The sequence below is a fragment of the Peromyscus eremicus genome, chromosome 5 (genome assembly GCF_949786415.1).
Source record: "Peromyscus eremicus chromosome 5, PerEre_H2_v1, whole genome shotgun sequence".
Lineage (NCBI taxonomy): Eukaryota > Metazoa > Chordata > Mammalia > Rodentia > Cricetidae > Peromyscus > Peromyscus eremicus.
Window position 1 is genome coordinate 41663919 of NC_081420.1, and position 26774 is coordinate 41690692.

The 26774-nt window shown below is 42.0% G+C and overlaps 1 protein-coding gene across 2 annotated transcripts in view; it reads right to left on the reverse strand.

Annotated features, from left to right (window-relative positions):
• The window catches only part of Elmo1 (engulfment and cell motility 1), a 532595-nt gene that overhangs the window by 258564 nt on the left and 247257 nt on the right, over positions 1 to 26774 (reverse strand). For both annotated transcript variants that reach the window (XM_059263360.1, XM_059263361.1), the window contains exon 14: positions 13187 to 13291. In XM_059263360.1, the coding sequence (XP_059119343.1) occupies positions 13187 to 13291 (105 nt within the window). The remainder of the gene's footprint in view (positions 1 to 13186; positions 13292 to 26774) is intronic.

Genomic DNA, 26774 nt, shown 5'->3' on the forward strand with positions numbered 1-26774 from the left:
CTGTATATAATATTCACAGTGGTTTTATTCATAATAGCCCACACTACAAATGAATCATGTTTGTCAATGAGCGAACAGTAAAACAAGCTGTGTCATACGAATCCATTGAACACTACTTAGGAAAAACAAAATAGAACATTTTTGTTGCAGATAACCTGCACACTTTAGAGAACTGTGCCCAGCGCAGAAATCTAGCCCCAACACTAAGTGCTCATGACTCCACCTACTTGATATTCTTTAAAATCACAAAATCACAGATATGGGGAACATGTTGGGTGATTAGCACAATAAAGAAAAAAATGAGAGTGGGGAAGAAGTGGGTGGCTAAAACAGTAAACATGAGGGGAAAAAGAGCACACCACTCCTGACCTTTGGGGTGATGTCCATTATATGTAAAGTACATTTTATGCAATGTAAAGCACAATGACATTATATCAACAAAGGAACTATAAAACATTAAGTATAATCTAACTGTGAATAAAAAGAATCACACATCACAATTAATTGAAAATCAATTGATATAAACCATAATATTAACAAGTTCAAGATATACTAATACCAATAAATACAAAAAAAAAATCACTAAACAACATATAACACCCAACCATGACAAAAGTCTCATGAAATTAAAAACAGAAGGAAATTTTATCAATCTTGTAAAGAACATGTATAAGAAAACAACAACAGCTAACATCACACTTAAAGGTGGGACACCCATCACTTTGTCCTTAAAATTAGATACAATATTCCCCCACCATTCCTATTCAGTATCTTACTGGTAGTCCTAGGAATGAAATAAGGTAATAAAAAGAAAAACTGCTACAGATTAGGAAGAAACAAACAATCTTTCTGCATTTGTTCACAGATGACATGATTTCTCAAAGCAAAACTCCCTGCAACGGCTAAGCAATTCCAGGAAGGTAACAGGACAGCAATTCTTCTATAGACCTAAAACTGTCCAACTGCAAAGGCCATCAATGAGAAATAACAAAGTCAAGAAGGACTGTAAGCCTCCTATCTCTCTATGGGACCTTTCCCTCTCCACGGAACAGGCAGGAGTGGGCTTTCACTCTCTGAGCTCCGGCACTGCAACAACAACCACATCAATGGGTGCCATGCAGGAGGAAGCAGCTGCAAGTCCCGAGGGAGCTCTGCACTGGCAACGCAGATGGACACACTTGAAGAAAGGGGCTTCCTAAGTACAGCGGAAAGAAGCAGGGCTTGTCACGAAGGAGGGATCCAATAGACTTTTACTTAAATCACTACGTAAGGAAATAAAACAGACAAGGTGAACTCAACATGGAGAACAGATGTGCAGAAATAAGAACTGAACTTGACCTGAGGCGGAAAAACCACAGTAGCCCCTGAGAAGCAGCAGCTAATGCCAACAGGGCCATACAGGTGGCAGCCACACACAAACCTTCTATAGCTTATAAGTCACAATGGACTCGGGTTTGTAATGTGCCAACTACGCATAGTTCATCATAGGGTGAGATTGTTTTTTTCAGATAACACACCAATAATTTAAAGTCTACTGTTTCTGTTTGTTACTGTACGTTTAACCCAGGGCCTCCCACATGGTAAATGTATGTAAGGACCATGCCAGTCCTTCCCATTGCTTTAAAATTAACGAGAAGACCCTGCATGAAACTGAGTGAAAAACTCTGAACTTGTATCTCAGCTTGGTCTGAAACCAAGAACGACTAAATCAATCAGGGACATATCCATGTTCAAACAGAACTACTGACATCCCAGACACTGAGAAGAAGGAACAGAAAAGCAGGTGGGACGGGAGGTGGCAGGTGGTCTAATGACACCCTATATCCATTGCACCCAGCAGTGTGTCCCTGTGTGTCTGCCTTCTGTCCCCAAAGGACCAGTCCTCTGAAATTAGCCAGGCCCACGTTTAACAATGATCTCATCCTAAGGACTGAAGCATTCCATTCAAATCTTCGGCTTTGGAAGTCAGAATTTGTGCTTTCCAGCCCGATTAGTAAATCTAATCACATGCATTCACACTCTCAAGGGGTCCTGATTGTTTGGCAGTAACAGCTTGCGTATTCACAATCAACGAAATTAATGCTGCTATTTTTAAAGCATGAAAAAAATTTAAAAAAAAAAAACTGTACACAAAAACAAGCCTCTGAGCCATGGACCTTGGTCAGAGAAAGAATGAAAATAAGAAGATAAGAGGCAGGAATAAAGTATTTACATGAATTATTAAACAAAGAATCATTTTTAAAAGTCCCTGCAAGGCTCTGCTGAGGGGTCCCTGCTATTCTCAGCTGAATCTTTGTTCCTCATCACCTAGAAGGAAAATGTCACTCAAATGAAAAAGGTTCCTTTACACGAAACTGTGTGTTTAACTGGCAACATATAATTTTATTTAGAAAAAAATTAGGAGCAATTGCTGCTGAAGCTGCTTCGGGGACAAGGGGAGGGGAAGAGCTGTCAGCGCTACGGGGACAAAAAAATGATGTTCCAGCAAGCTGTACTCCAATCACTCGCTTCATAGTTAAGTTTAATTACATATTACACACTGTCCTGTAATTATGCTGCTTGGAAAACTGCCAATTTCCCCCTTGGAAATGTGAAAAGTTCCTTAATTCACTTTGAAGAGTCGGCATCTCCTCCCCCCGCACCCGCCTTAGCGCACGTGGACTACTATACTAGATCCTGCTTCCTTGCAGGATGGGCTGGTGGACAGCGACTACGCTTTTCTGTTTCTTACAGCCACCAGGGGGCTGATGGTGCTCACAGCTCTCAGAACACAAGCCAGAAATGTTACACTGAGTGGATGGTGTTCTTTCTTCCCTTTCAAATTTTATAGCAGGAGAAACTGTGAAGCATAGCTACCCCCCCCCTTCCCTCATCACAAGGGTCTGGGGTTAAGTCCTTTATTTTCAGAAAAGGAATACACACCCAGGACAAGATGAAGCCCTGGTCTCTGGGAGTTGACTAGGATGGGGAAGAGCAAACATAGAGAAGACTAAGAATCTATTCAGCACTACCTGAGTAGTGGCAAAGGGCACAGTCAGTACCATCAGATAAAGATCTCCAGTTACCAGAAACGGGCTGAGAAGTTCAGTCAGCTGAAGACGATTCTTATCAATGGCCACCAATGTAAGTAACATCTAGGAGTATCAAGCAGATTAGAAAGCAAAAAGAAGCCAAATAGAATAGAGTAAGAAGTCTAGGCGACTGATTAATACAAGGAGAACAAGAACTGCTTCCAGGGAAATCGAATTCCCTTCCCTCAGAAAATACGGGACTGGTGGGGCAGAGAGCATCTGAAGGGTTCACCTGAAGTATGGCTGAAAGCTCCATGAAAAAAATCTTCCAGCCCCTAAAAAAAACCCAGATTATCCAGATGTAATTGGTGCAGCCACTCTGGAAATCAGTATGGGAATCCTCAGAAAACTAAGAGTAAATCTTCCATTCTACCGTATGGCCCAGCTGTAATACCCCATATATCCAAAGGATTCAACATCATACTCCACAGTTGCTCACTTGGCCATCTTCATTGCTGCCCTATTCACAATAGCCAGGAAAGAAAACAACCCACATGTCCTTTAACAGGTGGATAATAACGAAAATGTGATACATATGCACAACAGAATACCATCCAGCTGTAAAGAGACGTGAAGACCACACACTTGGATGGCTCCACTTGGATTTGACCTGAAAGCCTCTTTCTTGGTCTGGTTTGCCGAGAGAGGGAAGAAATTAAGTAGTCCTACCCAGCTGCAATACCTACAGACCACGACAATGGCATGGCAAGTATAAGAAGTGGCACTCACGAGTCAGTGGCAACCAACAGCTGTCTAATTGTAGTTCAGGCTCACTCAACAGAAGGGAAGTCATGGTTGGTACTGGAAATCTAGCCAGCTTCCCAGGGCTAGTGAGGTCATGGATCGCAGAAAAGAATCTACTACTGCCTCTTTGCTAGACCAGCATAATCCCTAACTACATTCTAAATCTCATCCTTACACTCAGAGATAAATGTAGCTATCACCCTCATCAAAGAAGCTTCACTCTGTAGCACATGGAGACTATCACAGAAAACCTCAACTGGACTCAGTGCAGAGATCCAGCCCCAATAGATACAGCTCCTGCATCTATAGCTCAGAGAATATCCTAGAAGAGAAGGCAGAAAGATTACAAGAACCAGAGTATAAACTGCATTGTGCATTGACTGTTTGTACTGATCTCTGCACTGTGTCCACTTGGAGTTTTCTGTGATGGTTTCCATGTGCTGTGGAGTGAAGCTTCTTTGATGAGGGTGATAGCTACATTGTATGTTTTATAGATGTATGTACATATATACATATATATGTTTATACACACATATATAACAATAATCAGAGAAAATAAGCTATTAATTTTAGGGTAGAGGGATATGGGAGGGGCTGGAGGGGGAAGGAGAAGTGAAGTTATTATATTTTAATAAAAATAAATTTTAAAATCGTAATTTTTAGAAGTACATCTCTAGCTCTGCGACCCTGGGCAGGCCCTCTCTGTGTCAGTTCCCTCAAGCATAAATACTGAAAGTACCTACTGCAGAACAGTGTGGCGAGCAATCCACAAAAACCTTGCGGATACCTCCCAGCAAGCTCCGATACTGAGTAAGTGTTCGTTGCAATAATTGTGCAGGAGCTCTCCGCCCCTCAGGAAGGAAACTTGACATAAGCTTCCTTGCTAAATTGGCAGAGCAGAGGGATATGCAGATAGAAGATGAGGTGCAGAGCCCTGTGATCATCCTGCACATTGTGGGGGAATCACAATGTCTTCCAAGGCCTCATACTTCTCATTCAGGAGCACTCCCTGCAGTTTCTGTCTGCATAGCCTCAGACCAGTATCTAACTAGTCTCTCCCATCTTTCTCTTCTCTGTTTCTTCCCCCATCTCTCCCTAACTTACGTTCATTTATTTATGTTTTTGAGACAGTGTCAACTAGCTGAGACCAGATTGGTCTACCTCTCAAGTGCTAGGATAGCAGGGATTTGCCACCATTTCTAACCCTGCCAACTAATTTTAAAAAGCATTGTTTGGTAGATCTAGAGAAAAACCCCATTATAGATTTTTAAATAGTATAGATATATTTTCCATATTTCATCTCTGGAAAAAAAATGGCTCTAATGAAGAAGACCTTGAGAAACTCATTCTTAAGTAAAGATATCCGTCTTTCCCCATAATAACATACTTGACATATTATCAATAATTTTTTGTTCTGATTAGGTATTATACTAGAAACATATATATGTCTGGTCTGCAATTACATGAAACTGGTATAATTAATCTTATTTTTTTTAAAGCATTTCTATATTCCTCATCAGGAAATTCATTATCTTCTACTATAGTCACCTAGTAGCCCATGATATTACAGTGGATAAAATGCTAGTCATAAATTAGGAGGGATGATAAAGCAAGAATTGCACAAGAATTGTAGGGTACTTCACCAAATTGCATACATTAATTATGCAAATTGTTTTTGTAGACCAATTATACCTCAATAAAAGAAAGGATTGCAGGTTATGTAAAGAACAAACCATTGCCAGGATTAACATTTCATTTTGCTCCTGGAAGCCTCCAGATCTTATAAATTCTGTTAAGTAACACCTTTGTTGGTAAGAGTCTATAAATCAGTGAGGGAGCAGTTTCACTAGGGGAACATATTTATGATATAGCCCTACAAGAACTGAAGCTGAACAAAGGGTTAGGTCTGCACTATTCCACACTGACCAACCACCACCTGGTTTCTCCAGGAAGTCAGGCCATTGTTTAAAGTCAGGTCACAGGAGGAAGTCTTCAATGATTCTGATATAGCTAAACAGTATAATACTTCATAAAATTGTAAAATATTGGCCTACTCCACACATTGTGGAAAAACTTCATGCTATCAAACAGAGCTTTTATGACTTATTAGAGGTTCTCAGTATAGTGTACATCTAAAACTCCCAAAGAAAACAAGGAATTTCCCAAATAGAAAGTAATTATTACTACTGCGTGCGTGCATGTGCGTGTGATTATTTCTTCTATATTAGAGCCAAATCTTAGCATTTTTCCTTACTACCACATCCATTGTACATGGTACCATGTTTACTAGGTGTTTGATAGTATTCGTGAATGAGACAATAAATGACTGATTGTAACGCTTAAGGGCATTTTCTTCAACTTTGTTTTAGTATCTAAGGATATACACTTCCCCTGCCCAGAGAATACAATATCTTTTGTATTCTCTGACAATATAGAAGCAATCATAGAAGAATCTTATTTGCATGTATTTGGCTTTTATTGTTGCATATTTAAAGCTCACCTGATTTCTGCAAGGGTCAGTCTCATGACTGACAATAGGTTTTGAATATTTGGATTGCTTCTTCATGTTACTTTTCATGTTACTACTTTGAAACAAAAGATCAATCAAGAATGCTCTGCTATGACACTTTCACAAGGCTCTCTTGTTCCTTGAAATAACATTGTTTGATGTTAATCAAATATTTGATAATATGATGAAAGATTCATATCTGAAATCACATGGTGATTTCACTGCACACACAGTGAGATGCTCAGATCTGTAATTCCTCTTCAGCTTCTGTGCCCATCCAACTGTGGGGTAATTCAATTAAATCTACAGCTTTCACTAGAACACAGTTACTGCAGTTTATTTAAGTATTACATAAGAAACCTAGCCACCCATCAAGAAATTCATGCAGCAAGCAATACCTTTAGAAGTGTTATAAGTATGAAGGCCATGAATTTCAGATAAAGAGAAAGAATAAAGCTAAGAAAATTCTATTCTTTTTTTCCTTAAGAAAGTTTTTTTCATGATACATTTTGATCATACTATTTCCCTTTCTCCAACTCCTCCCAGATATACCTCACCTCCCTACCCACTCAACTTCATGTTCTTTCTCTATCTCTCAAAAAAGAGAAAATGAAAATCAAGCAAACAGTAAGACAAAAAAAGTACCAAAACAAAATGAAACAAAAAGCATATAAAAATGAACAAACAAACAAATATGGAGTCCATGCTTGTGTTGCCAAAATAATTCTTTAATTGATCGATTAATAAATTATTAGAAGTTACTAGGCACTAGACATTGGGTCAATAGTTGGGAACTTAAGTGAATTTTGGTGTCTGCTCATGCAGTTCATTTTAGTCAACTACAGGAGGCACAAAGCACAGGTAAATATATTTAACAGTATAAAAGGTCATAGGAATTCAATTTGACTGTCCAAGGTGCAAGGTCAATAATATCCTCCAGGGAGAGGGCCAGGGGGTTATCTAAAGATGAGCTTTGCCTTGAAAGCTGTCCACCGGGCAGATGGCATGAAACATTCAAGCATAAGGGTGTCACAAACACTCAGGTGGGGATCTGTCTGGCTAACTTGTGGTCTATCCTAATTTTTTTGCAACAAAGGGTTAAATAGGAGTTCAGAGGACAGAGAGAAAAGTATAGGTAGTGAGAGAAAAAGCCACAGGGATGATGTAGAAGGAGAACTTGGCAATAACACACATGCATAGACTGGAGAAGGTGCAAATCCTTAAAAGGTAGAATACAAAGGGTGCCATGCCCTGTGGGTTTCAGCTCTGCACCTCAAGGTCACTGTCTGCTCCACAGAGACACTCAGGCAGATGGTCCAAAGGCACAGATCAGGAAAAGAAAAAAAAAAAAGGTGGGGGTTGGGCAGGTGCCTCCAAATGGCCAAAGACACTACTCTCCCCTAGGGCCCTCAAGCCAGAAGTCCCCCTCTTCCTTAGATAGCCAAATTTACTTTATCTGCAACCGAATTGCTTCTCCCCACTGCCACACCCCTACCCTAGGTTGGGTTAACATCACTTCTCTACAACTTCTCAACTTCCTAAGCTCTCTTTCCACAGCATATTCACGGCCTTAGCCCTGCTGTCCAGCCCTGGCTTTCTTCACTAGCCCCTAGCCTCATGCTGGGTTTCTGGCAAGGCAGTGCTTTTTCTAGAATAACTATTTCTGCTTGATTCCCTTGAGAAAAGTTTAGGTTTATTGTTTGTAAATTGTTATATCCGCTTGGAAATGATGTTTAGGTTCGGAAAAGCTCCTTTAATACGGTTTCAAAGGTCTCTAATGACCTGTCTCCACTTTGCCTGATGGGCTACGACTGTCAAAGCCGCTCCCATCTCGCCTGTGCTGTTTTAGCATTCATTGGCTCCCTGAACAAAGCGCACACTGTCACACCTCACTCACATTTTCCCCTTTATTTGACACCTCATCCAGGTCTTCCCTTCACCTGGTATGATGGTTAATACTGTCAGCTTGACAGAAGGTTGAATTACACCAATGTGCGTGGAGGGATTATCTTGATCAGGTTAACTGAGGAGGGATGCCCGCACTAAGAGTGGGCAACACCATTCCCTGGGCTCGGGTCCTAGACTGGCTAAAAAGGCAGAAGCTAGCTGATGACAAATCTTTCTCTCCCATTTCTTGACTCCAGCAATGTGACCTCCTGACTAAGCTCCTCCTACCATGACTCCTTGTCATAGTGGGCTGTGTCCAATGGCACTGTCAGCTGAGATAAACCCTTCCTCCACCAAATTGCTCTTGTCAAGGTATTTTGTCACAGAAAGGTGTAAAGTAACTGAAACACCCAGTCAATACCATGTAGTAGCTTGAATGAAGGTGGTCCCTATAGGCTCATATATTTGAATGTTTGGTTCCCAGTTAGTGGAACTATTTGGGAAGGATTAGAAGGCGTGGCCTTATTGGAGGAGGTGTGTCACTGAGAGTAAGCTTTGAGGTTTCAAAAGCTCACACCAGGTCCAGTCTCACTTTTTCTCTGTCTGCTGCATGCAGATCAAGATGTAAAGCTCTCAGCTATTGCTTCTGCACCATGTCTGTCTGCTTCCCATCATGCTGATCATGGACGAACCCTCTGAAACCATAAGCAAGCTCCCAATTAAATGCTTATAAAAGTTGCCTTGGTCATGGTATCTCCTCACAGCAATAGAATACTAAGATATAACACTTCCTCAGGAAACTTGCCTCACATCTGTGTTGGAGACTGACCACTGTCCAGTACCCACTATCTACCAAAGTACATTTCAAGTAACATAAAAACTGTCTGACTTGGTCTCTTCATCCCCACACCATGTGCTCCTCTCTTGTTGATCCAAACAGTAAATTCCTCAGTGTCAGAGCTCACTAGCAACCTGTTCCCTGAGGACTGGCCAACACTTAGCTCATTGTAAGGATCTGTAGTTATTCAGAAAACTCATGAAGCCTGCAAAAGTTCACAGAGACATAAGTGTCATGTACATTTCACAGGCAGATAGAGGAAAAGAAATCTCCAGAAAAGCTAAGCAACAACCCTGAGAGGCAGAACCAAATGGCTTCAGAGCAAAAAATAATACCAAGTGTCAACAGAAGGGCAAAGGTGAGGAAGGTCTTCAAAGTGATGGACACACAACTGCAGGTGCCTGAGGTTGCTAAGACAAAGGCAGGGACATAGAGCAGAGGGCAAGATAACACCTAAAGCAAAATGATCAAGGAAGCATAAAGGTAGAGGAATGCCACAAACAAAGGGAATATTAGTGTGGGGGGGGGCACATCTGTCTGTCTGTCTGTCTGTCTGTCTGTCTCTCTCTCTCTCTCTCTCTCTCTCTCTCTCTCTCTCTCTCTCTTAAAGACAGGGTTTCTCTACAGCCCTCACTGTCCTGGAACTTGCTTTGTAGACCAGGCTGACCTCAAACTCACAGAGACCCATCTGCCTCTGCCTCCTGAGTGCTGGGATTAAAAGTGTGCATCACCACACCCAGCACATAGCTTCTCTTTTTAAACAAATCCCAACCATAAATTTGAGTGGCAAAGAACATGAACAGCAAGTCTCTATTCCAGGACAGAAGATGAATCTATCAAATAACACACATAATAAACGAATAGCTGAATGCATAATGGAGTTTTACCTTGTTAAAAAAAAAAGAGTGGATTTTTATCAAAATATAAACTTAAAAAAAAAAGATTCCAGAGGTGGTAGATGACTTAAGGGAAATGATGTTTTCCAGACACAGCAAGGCAGATGCACCATGAACTCACAGAGACTGTGACTGTATGCATAAGACCTGTGCCAGCTCAAACCAGATGAAATCCTTCCCTTAGCTGAGGTGCTACTGTCACTTGATAGCTGGTGGGAAAGTCAGAGCCAACTTTCTCTAATGGTGTGACCCCTGATATATTAGTCAAACTCCCAGGCAGACCTTCTTCTCATGAGTACTTGGCCAGCACAAACCGGACTGGATGAGGAGATGGAGAGAGAACAAGAGGTTGTGTTGGGTAGGGATGTGGATCTAAGAGGAGTTAGGGCAGGTGAATATGATCCAAATACACTGTATGAAATCTTTAAGGAATTAATAAAATATTATTTAAAAAATAAATCCCTCTTAATGTTTTGGAAGGGACCTCCCAGGTCAAAGATCAAACGAAGCCATGTGACTGGGGTCACTCTGGGCTGCAGAGTACTTGTACTTGACCACTACGATGTCTATTTCCAGTCACCTAAACCCCGCTTGCAGAAAACCTCAGACTTTGCACATGTAAGTGGCATTTATGCACATAGCTTTGGCCTTCCATCTAGCAGTCAATGAGCCAAATTCACCCGGGACCTAGAAAACATCATGGAAGGGACTCGCGTGAGAAAATTTAACAATATACGAGATGCACATATTTCAACCCGTAAAGAAAAGTGCAGGAGAACAAAAAAGACCCGCCTTGCTTTGCCCCTAAGCGTCTCTCAAATCTCTGCTAGATACAAAGTTCTTTCAGGTTGCCATGGTATTGATTTCACTTATCGCAGTCTAGAAAATGCATTGAGAAATCAAGCTTAAAACATTAAATTACTTTTCATAAGACATATGCTTCTTATGCAATTAACAATACATTTGGCATCAGCGAGCTCTAATCTTAGAGGCATTTATCTGCAACCATCAATCAGTTGATGTGAAATTCAATTTCTACTTGGCTTCTACTGTTCATACTCAATCCTCCGAGGCTAGATATTGTGTGATCTCCCTAAATTCTAATTTTCCTGTGATGAAAACTTGCAGATTGCATCCACAGAAAATGTCTTTGCAGTGGATATGTATATATGTAACTGAAATTAAGGGAGTTTTTTTTGTGTGTGTGATGGTAGAGCATTCTCTTTGTTCATCTGTCTATTTATTTTGAGACAGACTCTCACTATGTAGCCTTGAATAGTTTGGAACTCACTACGTAGATCAGGTTGGCCTCACATTCACAGAGATCAGCCTGATTCTGCCTCCCAAATACTGGGATTAAAGGCTTGTGGTCACCATGCTGGACCTCAGATCAAAATTTTACGGAAAAACTATTATCTTAGGAAAGACGGAACTTCTGACTGCAAACCTTTCAGAGAAATGACCGTGAAGTCCTTCATATACTCAAATTCCAAATACCAATTCAAAATAGGTCAAAGCTTCTCAAACTACATACATTTAAAATATGGGGCCTACAGAGAACACAGAGTCCAACATGACTTCATTCAAGGGAGTCACTGCTGGGTGGTACAATTTCTCACTGCAGACTACCCAAATATACCCAATATCTTCCCGTGGCCATAACAACACTCATTTCCAAAGACCTGCTCAGAAAGTGCCATCATGGCTGAGAGCCCCCATGTCTCCCTTGTTTAACAGAAGAAACTTTAGCCCAGACACAATGGAATCATCCACATTGAAATCACTAACCAGTAACAGTGCCAGTCACATATCCAGGAAACCAATGCCACTGAAAGTCCTGCATAGTATGTCCCAGTACCTGGAGGACATGTTCAATTTTCAGCGCAGCTCGACTCTTCTTACTTTGAACAACTTGTCCTTCAAATGCTTTCTAACCTCTGGGCTAGTCATCATTGTAACTACACGCCAACTCCCTTTTCATTCACATCCCTACTTGATTTCAATCTTGCACCTATTCCATCCCAATTACATCTGAGCTCTCCTCCCTGAAGACAGGGACACAGTGTCATCACAAATCCAGGGCTTCCGATGTACAACCCAATGCACAAGCATTTATGGTACTGTCACTCCCTCTCTTCTCTGCAGGGCACTGCCCAGGCACCAGGTGGCATCTGCTCTTTCACAGAAGCACAGAGCTCTCCACTTCCTTCTGCCTCCCATCAACAACCTAATTTAGTGCCCAGAGTGTGCCCAGTCTGTTATAAAATGTGGGGAGATTTCTCTCCACAACTCTCCCATTTTTCTCTTTATTTGTGCTTTTTTTTTTTTTTTTAATTGTATCTCTTAGCATTAGACTGAAATGAAGCAATGTAGCAGTAAGGATCCTGGGCCTCTTTCCAACCACAGGAATAAATCTAAAGGGACTCTCCACCAAATTTGAGGTTTTGCAAGATTTGGATATGCAGTTCATTTCTGTTCCTTTTGTTACTTAATAGTTTTTTTCTCACACTTCAATATTAAACTATAGAAATCATTTCCCAGTACCAACTTTATGATTAAAAAATGTAAAAAATGTAAAAGTTAAACATCCTTATTTTAGCCCCTTGATCAATTTCTGTGGTGATATTGTGTTCTCCAATATATTGTGCACCATAATAAACTTATCTGGGGTCAGAGAACAGAACAGCCACTAGACAGACATAGAGGCCAGAAAATGGTGGCACACACACCTTTAATCCTAACATTCCGAAGGCAGAGATCCATCTGGATCTCTGTGAGTTCAATGTCCCAATGGAAATAGCCAGGCATGGTGACACATGCCTTTAATCTCAGGGAGTGATGGCAGGAAGCAGAAAGGTATATAAGGCACGAGGACCAGGAACTAGAGCCTGGTTAAGCTTTTAGGCTTCCAAGCAGCAGTTCAGCTGAGATCCATTTGGAGGAGGACTTAGAGGCTTCCAGTGTGAGGAAACAGGATCAGCTGAGGAAGGTGGCAAGGTGAGGTGGCTGTGGATTGTTCTGTTTCTCTGATCTTCCAGCATTCACCCCAATACCTGGCTCTGGGTTTGTTTTTATTAATAAGACCTTTTAAGATTCGTGCTACAAATTTCATTTCTTTAGTTTACCAGTGGTAAGAGAAAATCCACTGAGTGACTCATCTAATAACAATCTCCTGTGCGTAGGTTTGAAAACAGAATTCCGTAGGACACTGGCAGTATCTGAGAAGAACCAGCACACTTACCCGGATGTATGCATCCTGATGGTGCTTAGCAAAATACAGCATGTTGTCCAGAGCCAGCATCCCAGGAGGAGTCTGTGTGAAGTCCATGGCAGGATTGACATGATTCTGTGAGGAGAACAGAATGTTTTCACAGTTAATTCTTCAGCAGATGTCACCAACCACAGGAGAACTGAGATCCTCCTCAGGACTAAAGCAGCACGAGGTGAATGCCAAATAATCCCAAGTGGTGCCATTGCTTTTCTCTGTGCCAATAAACACGGAGGGGAATTCTCCCAGCTTTTCAGGTTCAGAAAAAAATAATAAACAGCTTGTATGCATGGTGTTAGGAGACCCAGTTAGAGATCAAATATAGGATTAGACAAGTAACATATCAAGAAAAAGAAATTAATGAGTGAGTTATATTTATGGTGGCTATCCTGAAGTGAAGCCAATGGCACTCAGCAGAGGAGCTGTGGGGAGAAGCCACAGTTCTGTGACTTATGACAGAAGCTGACCACAGGAAGCCACAACCCACCCATGTCTTAACTTCTTCACACTCGTGTGTGAGGCCAGATATAATCACACCTCTCAGCTGGTTTGTGAACTGTCCAGGGTTAGCTAGGTCTCTAAGTACAGGCAGTGGGAAGAGTATAGATGTGCACAGGGTTCTGGCATCTGTTTGCCCTCAAGAAGAGTATCTAGCATGTCAGTTACCACGCACAGCATGGTGATGGCTTAATACAAACATGCTTATGAGAGGTTGAAGCCTGAATTATCTGCTCTCCCCCATCAGTCACCAAAGTCAGCCCAAACTACATTGATCTAAATGGTGAATGAATTCAAGGAAACTGTGGGGTTTTTTCTTTTTTATATTAAAAAGAAAAAAAGAAGAGACTGTCAGAGATAGTCTGTTCCTGCTGTACAGCAATACTGATTTTGTATACTGGCTTCATAACCTTCAACTTGGCAGAATTCACTTAGTATTAGCAGGTTTGGTGGCCATGGGTGTCTTGTCACCATCGTTCTCTCCCACAGATGGTGGTCTTCAAACATGGACCATTTGACTTCTTCTTTCCCAGTATAAGTGACTTTCTTTCTTTTGCCTAACTGTTCCAGTTGGTACTTCAAGTACGATGTTGAATAAGAATCATGAAAATGGTTATCTTGCTCCACCATATAAATTACAGCTATATGAGATAACGGATTTGTTAAGTCACTAGAGTTAACATTTCACAATGTCTAACTACTTCAGAAGCCCATGTTGTTGTATGTGACAAAAATCACACAATGCTATCTGCTAATGTAGAAAATTTGCACAGAACCTGTGGGAGTAGATGACAACCAATGTCAGATTTGACCTAAGGCCCATGCCACGAGAAGGAACCCACACCCACAACTGCTTGGGTAACCAAGCACCTAAGATTAGATAGTCCAGAAACTCAGGGTAAATCCAAACACTATCATCTAAAAATAAAATAAAGTCAATAAAATAATTCCTAATGATATTTTGCTAGACTCACAGATCAGTGCCTTATCCAGTCATCATCAGAAAGGCTTCCTCCCACAGCAGATGAAAACAGATACAGACATGAGAGAGAGAGAGAGAGAGAGAGAGAGAGAGAGAGAGAGAGAGAGAGAGAGATTCTAAATTGAATGTCTCCATCAAATCTCTCCCCTCGTAGATCAGGGAATCCTGCAGAAGAGGAAGTGGAAAGCTTGTAAGAGCCAGAGGGGATGGAGGACACCAGGAGAACAAGGCCCTCTGAATCAACAGAGCGAGGTGCATATGAACTCACAGAGACTGAAGCAGCAAGCACAGGGCCTGCATGTGTCTGCACCAGGTCCTCTGCATGCATATTATAGCTATTAGCTTAGTATTTTCGTGGGCCTCTTGACTGTGAGAACGAGTGGGTCTCTGACTCTTGAGCCTGTTCTTGGGACTCTTTTCCTCCTGTTGGGTTGCCATGTCCAGTTTCAATATGATAGTTTTGCTTTATCTTGTTATATTTTGTTTAGTCATGTCTGGTTGTTTTCTCTTAGAAATCTGTTCTTTTCTAATGAGAGACAGAAAGGGGGTGATTCTAGAGGGGAGGGGAACTGGAAGGAGTCAAAGGAGGGGAAACTATAAGCAGGATGTATTGTATGAGAAAAGAATCTATTTTTTTGTAAAAGAAAAAAATTAAAAAGAAAAGAAAAATTAAAAGTCATAATCCAAATAATCAAATGTGGTGGCATTTTTGTCTTCCTGTCAATCTAGACCTCCTTTAAAAATTTATATAATTTGCATGAAGCAATTAATTTCATTTTACCTCTGAGTACTTTCTAATAAACAGCTTAAATCTTTATTTTGTTAGGGAAATTTCGGCTAATAGTGATTCTTTCTGACTTTAGTATAAGAAAGCCTTTTTTACTCACTGCTTCAAGGTTCAAACCACCCACAATTTTCCACATTTGAATAATGTGTTCATTTGAATAAGAGTTCATGTCACTTGTCTTTCTCAGGATGACCTAAAGTTTTATTTAAGAACTGATGAAGATTATCTAAAATTCTGGAAGAATGGTTCTGTCTGTTGCCCAGAACTCCTATTTGAAAGCAGCTAGTTCATCATGTGCATTCAGTGGACTGTATTAACACAATAGTTTAGATGTTATTATGACATTCCATCCTGATTCATTTGATAAAACATTGGAAAGCTTTTAAAATACTGAGGATTAACTACTGATGAGAAAGATGTACCTAGCTCATGAAATTAATGTAACAAAAAAAAATCTTTTGGCATATCAAATACAGTGCAGCTCAGTCTTGTTTTATTTAAATTATATGTCTTTGTCTATATCAGTGTGTGGGTTTGTGCACCTGTGAGTGCAGGTGCCTTCAGAGGACAGAAGAAGGCATTGGAACTCCTAGAGCTGGTGTTGCAGCTGGTTATGAGCCACCTTATATGGTGTAGGGAACTCAATTCTGGCTGCCAAAAGAGAAGTACACATTCTTAATCACTGAGCTAGCTTTCCAAGCCCAGCTCTGTCTTAATTTCATATTTTTTGGAGTGAGAGGGTCCAACTCATATCCAATTGAAAAAAAATCAAAGTACAGGAAATAACCTAATAGAGATTTCAATGATTTTAGTTATTTAGCAAAAAATAGTAGAATGTGGAGACTGAGTAGGAGACAAAGATCCACATGCCTGCCCTGAGCTCTCTGCCTAGGGCCAAGAGGAGACAACATGGGCCCACCTGGTGCCTTGTGGCACCAGGCAGTTGGGTTCTATGGTGGTGAGCAAATATAGGGTGGGGTATGAGAGAGAGAGAGAGAGAGAGAGAGAGAGAGAGAGAGAGAGAGAGAGAGAATTATTCATGTCCTGTGGAGAGATAGCTCCCAAGAGGTGAAGGCAGTGAGGAGTGGGCCAAGGTGGGTGGCCTTCTTGCTACCCAGGATCATAGTGATGTATGGGCCTGGGCCCCGCTGAAGCTGTGGTCTGAGTTGATGTCCATGGCTCCTGTTACCACCAAAGGCTGAGAGGACAGGGTGCACAGAGTTGTCCCTGCCCCTCACTGGCTGCAACACTAGGGAGAAATGGTTCTGCACCTCATCAGCTGCAGCACTTGAGAGAGCAGGTCCTGTACCTCACCTGGGCAGCATAACAGAGCTGATCATATTACCCTGTTTGAGGGGACACAGGCAAGCTGACCCTGAAGGTGTAAGAGTGGGAGAACTGGTCCTGCCCTTCTTGTCTGTCATATGGTGGTGCAAATGACCTCTCCCACCTCACCTTTGCCACCTGCTGCATGCAGGAGAGCTGGCCCCAACCGTTACCAGCTGCAAGACTAGGGAAAGCAGGCCCTGCACCCTGCCTCGGCAGCAAAGCAGTGCTGGTCTTGCTGGCAGGGGTGAGGGTGAACATTCCCTGAGGTCATGAAAGTGGAAGAGCTCACCCTGCACCCCTTGTTGCCATGTGATGGTGAGGGCAAAGGATAGATGCCCTCTCCCCCCTCCCCTTGTCACTTGTGGCAGGCTAGAGAGCTGATCCTGCCCCTCACCAGCTGCAGCACTAGGGAGAGCAGGCCCTGCCCCTCACCTGGGCAGCACAGTAGAGCTGACCTCATTGACAGGGGCATGGATGAGCTGTCCCTAAGAATGTGAGGTGAGAGATCTGACCCTCCCCCTCATCTGCCATATGGTGGTGTGGGCAAGGGAGAGAAGACCCCCCGCCCCATCTCTCACTGCCTGTGAAAGGTGGGAAAGCTGTCCCTGAGGTCACTAGAGCAAGAGAGCTGACCCTAACCTCTCACCAGATGCAGCACGCAGAAGAGTGTCCCTTGCACACACACACCCACGGCAACACAGTAGAGCTGGCTCTGGTAGTATAGGTGTGGGTGAGTCAGTCCCAGGGGTGTGAGAACAGAAGAACTGACCAAGCCCCTTGCTCCTTAAGGTGAGCTAGCCAGGTTGGTGCTGGAGAGCTCACCCTGGTATTGAGGATGAGAGAGAGCTGGCAGGCTTAGAAACCCAGGAACTGCCCAAGCCCAGAACCAGGGCTATGAGTTGGCTCATCCCAACATCTACCCCATCTAAGATCTGCTGAAGCACATGAAGGGACCAGTCCTGCAGATCCAAAGTTGCAACATCTCCATGGCACAGAACAACAACAAGATATCCAAGAAGAGTCCCAGTGAGGACCCAGTATCAATACTGTAGCCGAAACTAGAGGCCTCAAGCCAGACCAATGACTCATTGCAATGAATACTTGCAAGTAAGATGTATGGACTAAAAGATAATACTGTGTGACTCACTGTCACACTACAGCTTCCATGGTTAGATTTTTCTTTTAGATTTTATTTTGTTTGATCTTGAGTAGACGACTGCAAGGGCAGAGGGCAGATGCAAAGCAACAGGGAGAAGAGTGGGATCGGGATGCATGATGCAAATCCACAGAGAATCAACAAAAAGTTAAATAAAAAAAATAGTAAAATGTGCCCCGTGTAGACAAACTAATACTCTGATGCATCCGGTTTTCCTGAGCAGGGTGACGTCACACACGGACTGCTACTTACTGAGTAGGTTAAGGTGCTATCACTATCTTGAACTCTGTGGGCACTAAATTTCACCACATCCCATCAAGCAGATGCCACTGCTACCTGTGTGGGACTCATGGGAAACTGTGGCTAGATGCCTCCAGAAGCCTGCGCAGGATTTCAGAGTACAGCTTTGGCCAAGACTTGGTAACATCTTCTTTGGACACTATACCTCCACCACCTACTGTTCCTACATTTTCCCCTTCTCAATTTAGAGGCTGGACTCACTTACTTTGGTGCTGCTAGCATTTGGACTAAAAGGAGCTTATTTCACAGAAGTATAGACTATCCACGATTAGCTACCATGTAGCATGGACTAGCCAACAAGGCAGACAGATACAAAAGACAACAAAACACAATATTCATTTTAGAATTTCGAGTATTAGCCTATTCATCTACTCCAATAATAAACACAAAAGAAATCAAGCTGGTCATGTAATCTTAGCTACTTAGGTGGCTGAGGCAGGAGGATCCCAAGGTTAAGGTTTGTCTGGGCTATGGAGGGAATTCAAAGCCATCTTGTACAACTTAGTAAGGGCCTGTCTCAAAGAGAAAAAACTATGGAGGACTAAGGATGTACTTGAGTGGTAGAATGCTTGCCTAGCATACATGGGGCCCTGGGTTCAATCCCCTGTACTAAACGTAATGTATTCAAGTGAAAAAAAGGATAACGTCTCTGAATTCTGAATCTAATTCTAATAACCCATTAAAAGTATTGCCAACTAGGCCCCTTGACACTTTCTCCCACTGATCACATTCTTTCTTGGTCATATAATGTGCCTATTAAATAGAATACTCTCTGGTATTCAGAGAGTCCTTATAGTGAAAGAGAAGAATGGAAGGAGGGAGGGAGGGAGGGAGAGCGGGATAGAGGGAAGGAGGGAGGAAGAGAGCGGGGGGGGGGGGCGGGGGAGGAATTGTCCCCTGTGTCCATAGGAGACTGGTGGTTACAGATCCTCTCTGGGCAACAATATCTCAGAATACTTATGTCCCTCTTCTAAAATAGCATAGAGCTGTATAAACCTAAGCAAATTCTCTAAATTCAATCACCTCTGGACTACTTGTATTATCTAATATAATGCTAATGCTATGAAATGATTTTATAATGTATTGTTAAAGAATAAGGATAAGCAAAAAATAATGATAACTTTTTTTTTCAGTACAGAAAAAAACTTCTTTCAAGTATTTTCAATAAATGGTTGGTTGAATCTGTGGGTGAGGAACTCATGGATGTGGAAGGCTGAATGTAATTGATGTTTAGAGTTCCTTTAAAGTACCATGTAGCCAGTTGGTATATAATAAAATCACTTATCATGCTGCACATTTTGTGCAAAATGTCCTTTAAATGCTACGTCTTAGTCCTCATCAAAACTTCACCAGGTCTAAGAGGTTAAATCTTGTTTTGACAGAAAGGAAGCAGAGGCACTGACAGTTAGAATAGGTCGTCAGTTTCAGAGCCAGTGTCTATCAGAGGCAGAGGGCAACCCCAGGGTGCGGGTTGGAGGCCGAATCTTGTGTTGTCAAGATGCTGACCAATCTGACATTGCTGCAAATTTTACAAAGATACCCAGTCCCTAATTGTCAGCTCCTCTGAAGCCACATTATTCTCAGGCAGAATGGGCCTGTGATGCATCCTATTTAGCTACAATGTCTCCATTCCTCCTAGACCCTGTTACAGACAAGACTCTCAATGTCCTATTGGTTTCCAACAAATAGGCTCTTGCTACACCAGAAGCTAATTAGAAAATTGCTTTTGATTATTCAATGATTTGTTCTAATTAAGAAACATCACTGCAAAGAAAGAAAGAAAGAAAGAAACAAACAAACAAACAAACAAACAAACGAAGAGAAAGACCCACCTGGGCAGTGGTGGTGGTACATGTCTTTAATCCCAGCACTTGGGAGGCAGAGGCAGGCAGATCTCTTGTGAAATCAAGCCCAGCCTGGTCTACAGAGTGAGTTCCAGGACAGCCAAGGCTACACAGAGAAACCCTGTCTTAAAAAAAACAAAAAGAAAATAAAAGAAACATCAGTGCACTTTAGGTAGAAAATACTCTATTTTGTAGATGGGTGAACTGTTCTCTCTGTCTGATTTCAGGTATAATATTCCCAGTCTCCTGAAGTAATATTTTAGTTTCTGTTGTTTAATGGTGAGTGAAATCATTTTGCATCCATGGATTTGTGATAACAAGAAAAGTAATGGAACTACAGGCCTAAATATGTGTTAAGTACATGTGTAAATATTTGAAAGTTTTCTACACACACACACACACACACACACACACACACACACACACACACACACACTATGCTGAGGTCTCAGCAAAGCCAAGAGCTGGACCACTCCTTCCTCATTGATGCGATGCTCTGTGTACAGATTTCTTTTTTCTTTTCCATGTTATTTTTCCCACCTGTCTTGAAAAGGAAAGTATAAGGCTTTGATGAATAGCCTGAAATTTCCCCTTGTTTTACTGCGAAGCCTGTGCACCTCTGTACATTCTTCTGAAATGCCATTTGTTAGCTCCTGAGGAAGTGGTACTCCGTGAATCACAACAGACAGCTCTCAAGTCCCAGGGGATGGAGAACAGAATGACTGCTTCCTTTGCCAAAGCATCCGGGGCCTACAATTTGAGAACAATGTACTCACCAGCTGGAAATAGAGCAAGTTGCTTTAGCATGAGTACCTTCAGTACATACACTTTGGTACCTGGGCCTGTGGCATCTGAATATCTTCTCGCCCACATGTAAAATTTTCAGCTGAATTACTTCATCAATACATCCTAGGGGTTACAAGCTCCAGAAGATCTCTCTACTTTGGGTCCATACACCCCAGTTACTAGACAGAGCATTGAACTGTGTATCTACAACCCTGGCCAGCCCCTTACACTGAACACCCTGGAGTAGAGGACAGCCGTGCTCAAACTCCAGCAGGCCTTGGGATCCCCCATGGGGCTTATGATAGCAACGACTGCTGGACTCATTGTCAGAGTCCAATTTGTTAGCAGTGTCTGAGTCAAGAACTTGCATTTCTAACAAATTCTCAAGTGATATACCTGCTGCTGGCTGGGAGACCTCACTTTGAGACCTAGCAGAGGGTACAGTAGCTCATCTCCAGTTACACAGGCATAAGATAGAGAACTGGGCCTCCCAATATCCTGAATCCCATACAACATACACCACACCACATTTAACTCACTGGTTCAACAGTAGCACGTACACTGTTCACTTGTTGTATGTTTAAGCTGTTCATTTAAAAATGCATTTATTCAGAAAGGGGGATTACCATTTAGAAGGCGCTTATTTATCCTTTTTCTAAGAGAAATAGTATGCATTAGCACCTTGATGGGAAATGGTAATCAGTCAATATTTCCTACTCTTCGGTGCTTCCTGGTTGGGGAAGCAGAGCTGGTAATAGCGTGAATGATTTTTAAATGATCAGTGTTTTTCAATTACCAATGCCATGCTAGTACTTCATTAGTGTGGATAATAAAGAGATGATTACAATAATGCCTGCCAGATATCATATCATGGGGAAAACCTTGGAGGATTTAGGAGTTAATATTTGTGCTATAGGAGTGTCTACATTTGTTCAACAAATATAGCATTATAAGCAACCTTTAAAACAAATCACATTGAGTGAATATTCATTTAGCATAGGAAATGCCCCATTCACAGACACTGTTTAATCAGGCAGTGGAAGGGCATGTTCTCCAGGGGGAAGGAGGGTCATGTAGGAACTGGAAACAATATGCCTCTCACTTCACCTCCCCACTCAGGAGTACTAAGTGCATGATATTTCATCAAGCTCTGTAGGGCTGGAACATAGCTGGAAATTCACTAGGGAGCTGTTAAAAATCCCAATGTGCCGTCTATATCCCAAATTAGTGAGACACTAACTGGGAGCCAAGCAATTAGATTCTTAAAACTCACACACGATTACGATGCCCCAAAGACACTGAGAACCACTTTTCCAAACCAGTAATTCTCAAACTCGAAGGAACTTCAGAACCTCCCAGAGGCTGGGTAAAGCCTGATGTTTCTGGTTGAATGGGAACAGGGCAGGGTTCAAGAACTATTTTAAAATGAAACTATATGGAAATCTATGCACCTCCAACCTGGAGGAAACAATGTAAATGGTAGAGGGGCTACAGGTGATGTGGAAGGAAGGCATGAGCTCTTGGGGCTAAAGGTTTAAGTGTAGATATGGGAATAGCAGAGAAGAAAGAGTATAGGGTGGGTTATCCAAAGCTAAAGATACATAAAGAAACCATATGGAAATTAGTTTATATGTTCATTTTAAAATACATATTTTAAAGTAGTTTGAACAAAAGTACCCTACAGGGGTGGACCATGCTGATCCCAGAAGACAGGGGTTATTAACTGAAAATCTCCCAGCCAGGCACAGGATACCTCTCTACATGCTTTTGGTTAGGGAGGCTCCAGATGCACCCAAACAACACAAGCTATTGCTGTTGCTCTTAGTTACCTACCATAACTACAAAGTAAGCCCTTTTTGTTGAAGACATTACTCACTTGGATGCAAGACATAAAGAAAACAATCTTGAAACTCTCCTTGCCAGAAGGTGCCAGGAGAAAAGACATCATCTTACTCAGCAATGGACCTTGACTACTATAATACTGACCTGCCTGGCAAGTTGTGTCCACTGGTGCTATAATGGTAGGACAGTTGTGGGGATAACCAACTGCTTTCTGATTGGACATGAAGCCTGTTCCACAGGAGAGATGTCTGACACTTTAAATTGGTCAGAAACCCATGACAAGGGAGATCAAAGGCCCTAGGGGATAGCCTACTAATGTTTTTTTTTTTTTCCCTAAATGTTCACATTGTCAAAATGTCTTCTAAATATTTAAGTTTATACTCATACATTTGTTCTGTCCCCAACTTTGGTCAGAGAAGTTTCTTTACACAGAAGGTAATGGTTAGTTCCAAGACTCATAGTTGGTCAAAGTACTAAATATAAACAACTGCAAGTGTTCAGCTGTGGGTGGGTCATCTGTATCAACCTCAGCTCAGCCAAGGCTCAGTGAATACAACATAAGAGTGGGTAGAAAGGAAGTCAGAGCTGAGAGGGAGAGGAGAACTGTGAAATACTGGCTTTAGACATGACATGGCCGTGGCACATAGGCTCACAGCAGTTGGGAATCCCTACACACAATCATGCCAGTCAAAATTCAGCATAGATTGGGGAGATCCTGCCCTCGGCAAAGAATCAACCCATGGCTGCTGAGGAAGGGAGAGCCACTCTCCTTTGGGAATGTGGGAGCTGGCAGGTTGTCCATGCCCACTGGACATTACTAATTGGACTTGGGGTTACTAATAATAGAAAAGGGAGGACATGAAGTTGGGATTGGAAATGAGGTAGGGACACCGCAAGGAGTTGGAGGGAGTTAGTGGTAAGTGAATGTGATTAAAATTCATTGCACAAAACTATGAAATGTTTTAAGAATAAATAAGAATGTTATTAAAAACAAATTCAAAAGGTCAGATTAAAAATTAAAAGAATTTTCTCTTTATCAAGACAACTCAGGTTTCTTATCTTTAAAAAATGGAGAAATGAGTAAGAACAAAAAAAGAATAAAAGTCCTCAATCTCAGAATTCAAAAGAATTATGTTAAATCTCACAGTATGTTCCCTAAATATATTTATGTGTATTTTTAAAAGTTTCCAATTATGCAGGTGTAGCGAAATGAAAGTCAGCAACATGGGCTTTGAAAAGTACTTCTTAATTCACAACTGAAATGTAAACTGCAAAACAATTGAATTCTTAAATAATCAGCACTGTTCTAAAGCTACCATAACACAATAAAGGGAGGTAGAGATCTCTGTCCTTGATGACTCAGTTGGAACCCTCCATGTCCTGTATCAGGTACTGGGATACGCAGCATCTTTTCTGCCATGGCTGTTCCAGGTAGAACACACATTTGGAGTTAGGGCAGCTCACATATCTCACACCTCTTGGTTTCACTCATTTTGGATAATGAGGCTCTTCAAAGTATTTGACCTCACAGTTTCCCACATAGATCAGTGTCTCTCCTCTCTCTCTCTCTCTCTCTCTCTCTCTCTCTCTCTCTCTCTCTCTCTCTCTCTCTCTCTCTCTCTCTCTGTCTCCCTGCTCCCTCCATCAAATTCAGTAAGAACCTATAGTTTTGTTGGTGGTAGCTCATGACTATAATGGCAGCATTGGGGAGGGGGAAAGCAAGGGGATGTTACAGGTTTGTAGCAGGCCTAGACTACAGAAGGACTCTTGGGCCAGAGTGGGCTGAACAAACAATCTCAGTAGGATGACAACAGAGGAGGCAGCCTGTCCAATCGAAGAGGGGAAAACAGCAAACATGATGAGGAGAGAAACATGACTGACCTGTTTGGGCACCAGGAGTGAGAGGCACCATGTGGGGCTCTGAATTCAGGATTTCAGATAATCCTCCAAGTCCCCAATGAGACAGGGTTAGAAAAGGGGCAATGCTAGTCTGATCTTCCAGATGAGGGTCAGGACTTGAGACTTCCACAAAGTCGCAGTTACTAACTGTCACTGCCTTGATAATTTCATAGTTTGGTTTTCTCCCCTAACTTAGGTTCAGAAGGACTTCAGAAAGTGGGAAGCAAGAAAAGAGTTAATCAGAGAAATGTAAAACCATCTTTAGAAATTTAAGCACACCTCTACAGAACAAGGGAAATCTGGCTTACGAATAATTCATGAGAACCCAGTTCCTCATCATTAAAATTTGATTCTTCGAGTAATTCACAAAGAATCCTCAGGAAAGAAACCCTCAGGGTGATGCTGAAGATGCAGGCCCCAGACTTTCCCCTCACAGTAGCCTGTCAACTCCTTCTCTCGATGGAAGGTTCATCCTTGTGTGCCTGAACTCTCTGGAACCTCTGCAGACCTCTCAAAGACTCTTCCCCCACCAGCTACCTCCTGGCTCTCAGACCCAGCTTTGTGTCTCCCTGATCATTTCAAACTGAACTGCTGGACAATGAATCTAGTTCACTTGAACTGTGGACTGTCTCCAATCACCCCTGCCACTAAGGGAACCTACTTCCTGGGTATGTTCCACAGCCTAGAAAAGTCTATATCTACTCATAGATAAGAGTTAAGACTTAAGAGTGGGCGTTGAGTTCAAGGAGGTGCTGACATGCACACATATACATACACAAACATATGCACTTAGACACAATTTACATCTCGTGAGCATATGAAAAAGACCCTTCATCAAGGGGCTGGGGAGACGGCTTAAGAACACACAATGCTCTTGCAAAGAACTCGAGTTCAGTTCCCAGTGCCCACATCAGGCAGTTCACGGCCACATGTAACTCTAGCTCTACAGGATCCCATTACCTCTGTTAGACAACCTAAGCACCGTCATCCACATGTTAATACCCAGCCCTATACATATACACATGATAAAAAATGAAATAAAATTTTTAAAATAGAATCCTTCATCAAAAAAATCCATATATTTGGGGCCAGGGACATGATTCAGTGGGTAAAGGTTCTTGCCACCAAGACTTAAGATCTGAGTTGCATCCCTGGGACCCACATAGTAGACTGAGAACTAATCCCCTCAGTTGTCCTCTGACTTCCATATGTGTATACACACATGCACACATAATACACACTATCCCCTCAACTGTCCTCTGACTTCCCCATGTGTGTATGTAAATGCACACACACTACACACAAATAAATATTAAAGGAAACCAGGTGAAAAATACTGCTTAAATTAGTTGTAAAACACCAAGAAAAGCCTTGCCTTATCATGCACACAACTCATGAAACTTGGGTTGACTCACTTCATTATCTTGAAGACAGAGTAGAGACTCACTGAATAAAAGGATAAACAGAAGCACAGTTTATTTGATATGTTGATTCAATAGGCAATACACAGAATTACCATAAAAACTCAATTAAAATGCCTCGGGAATAAATTTTCTTTAAAATGAAGCTGGCTAAAGGGTTTTTTTTAAGCCTTTATGAATAAGGAAAATTTGCTGTCAGGGTTTATAAAGATACCCACATTATTCTACTCAGTCAAGCACATATGGGACTGTGAACAATCTGAAGATCACCCTCCACTCCAGGCAACATCCCTCTCTCTCACATGCCCTCACCTCCCAGCTCATTTTTGTCTCATTCCCCTTTTCAACCACTGAAGAGACTCTAGCCAGTCAGAACACAGCAACCATGGCTCTGGCAGGCCTTGCCCTTCCCCCATTCCCTCTTCCTTGATAAAAATCTTTCGATTACATTCCTAAAGCTAGCCACCAACATCTATTCACTTATTTGGCCACTCGCTCCTCCTGAGGCTGACCACCAAGATTCAGCTATCAAAGTCCAGCAATCAAAAGCCTCCTCTGGCTGCCCTAATTAACATCCTCAATTAAAATTAATTACCTCATCCTAACATGGGGTTTCCCCTTTTACCTTTATAAACTGCCATTTGCTTACAGGCCATGTCTGTCTCCTTTCTATCCAGAGGCAGTCATTTGTTCCTCCAGGACAAATATTCCTGCCCC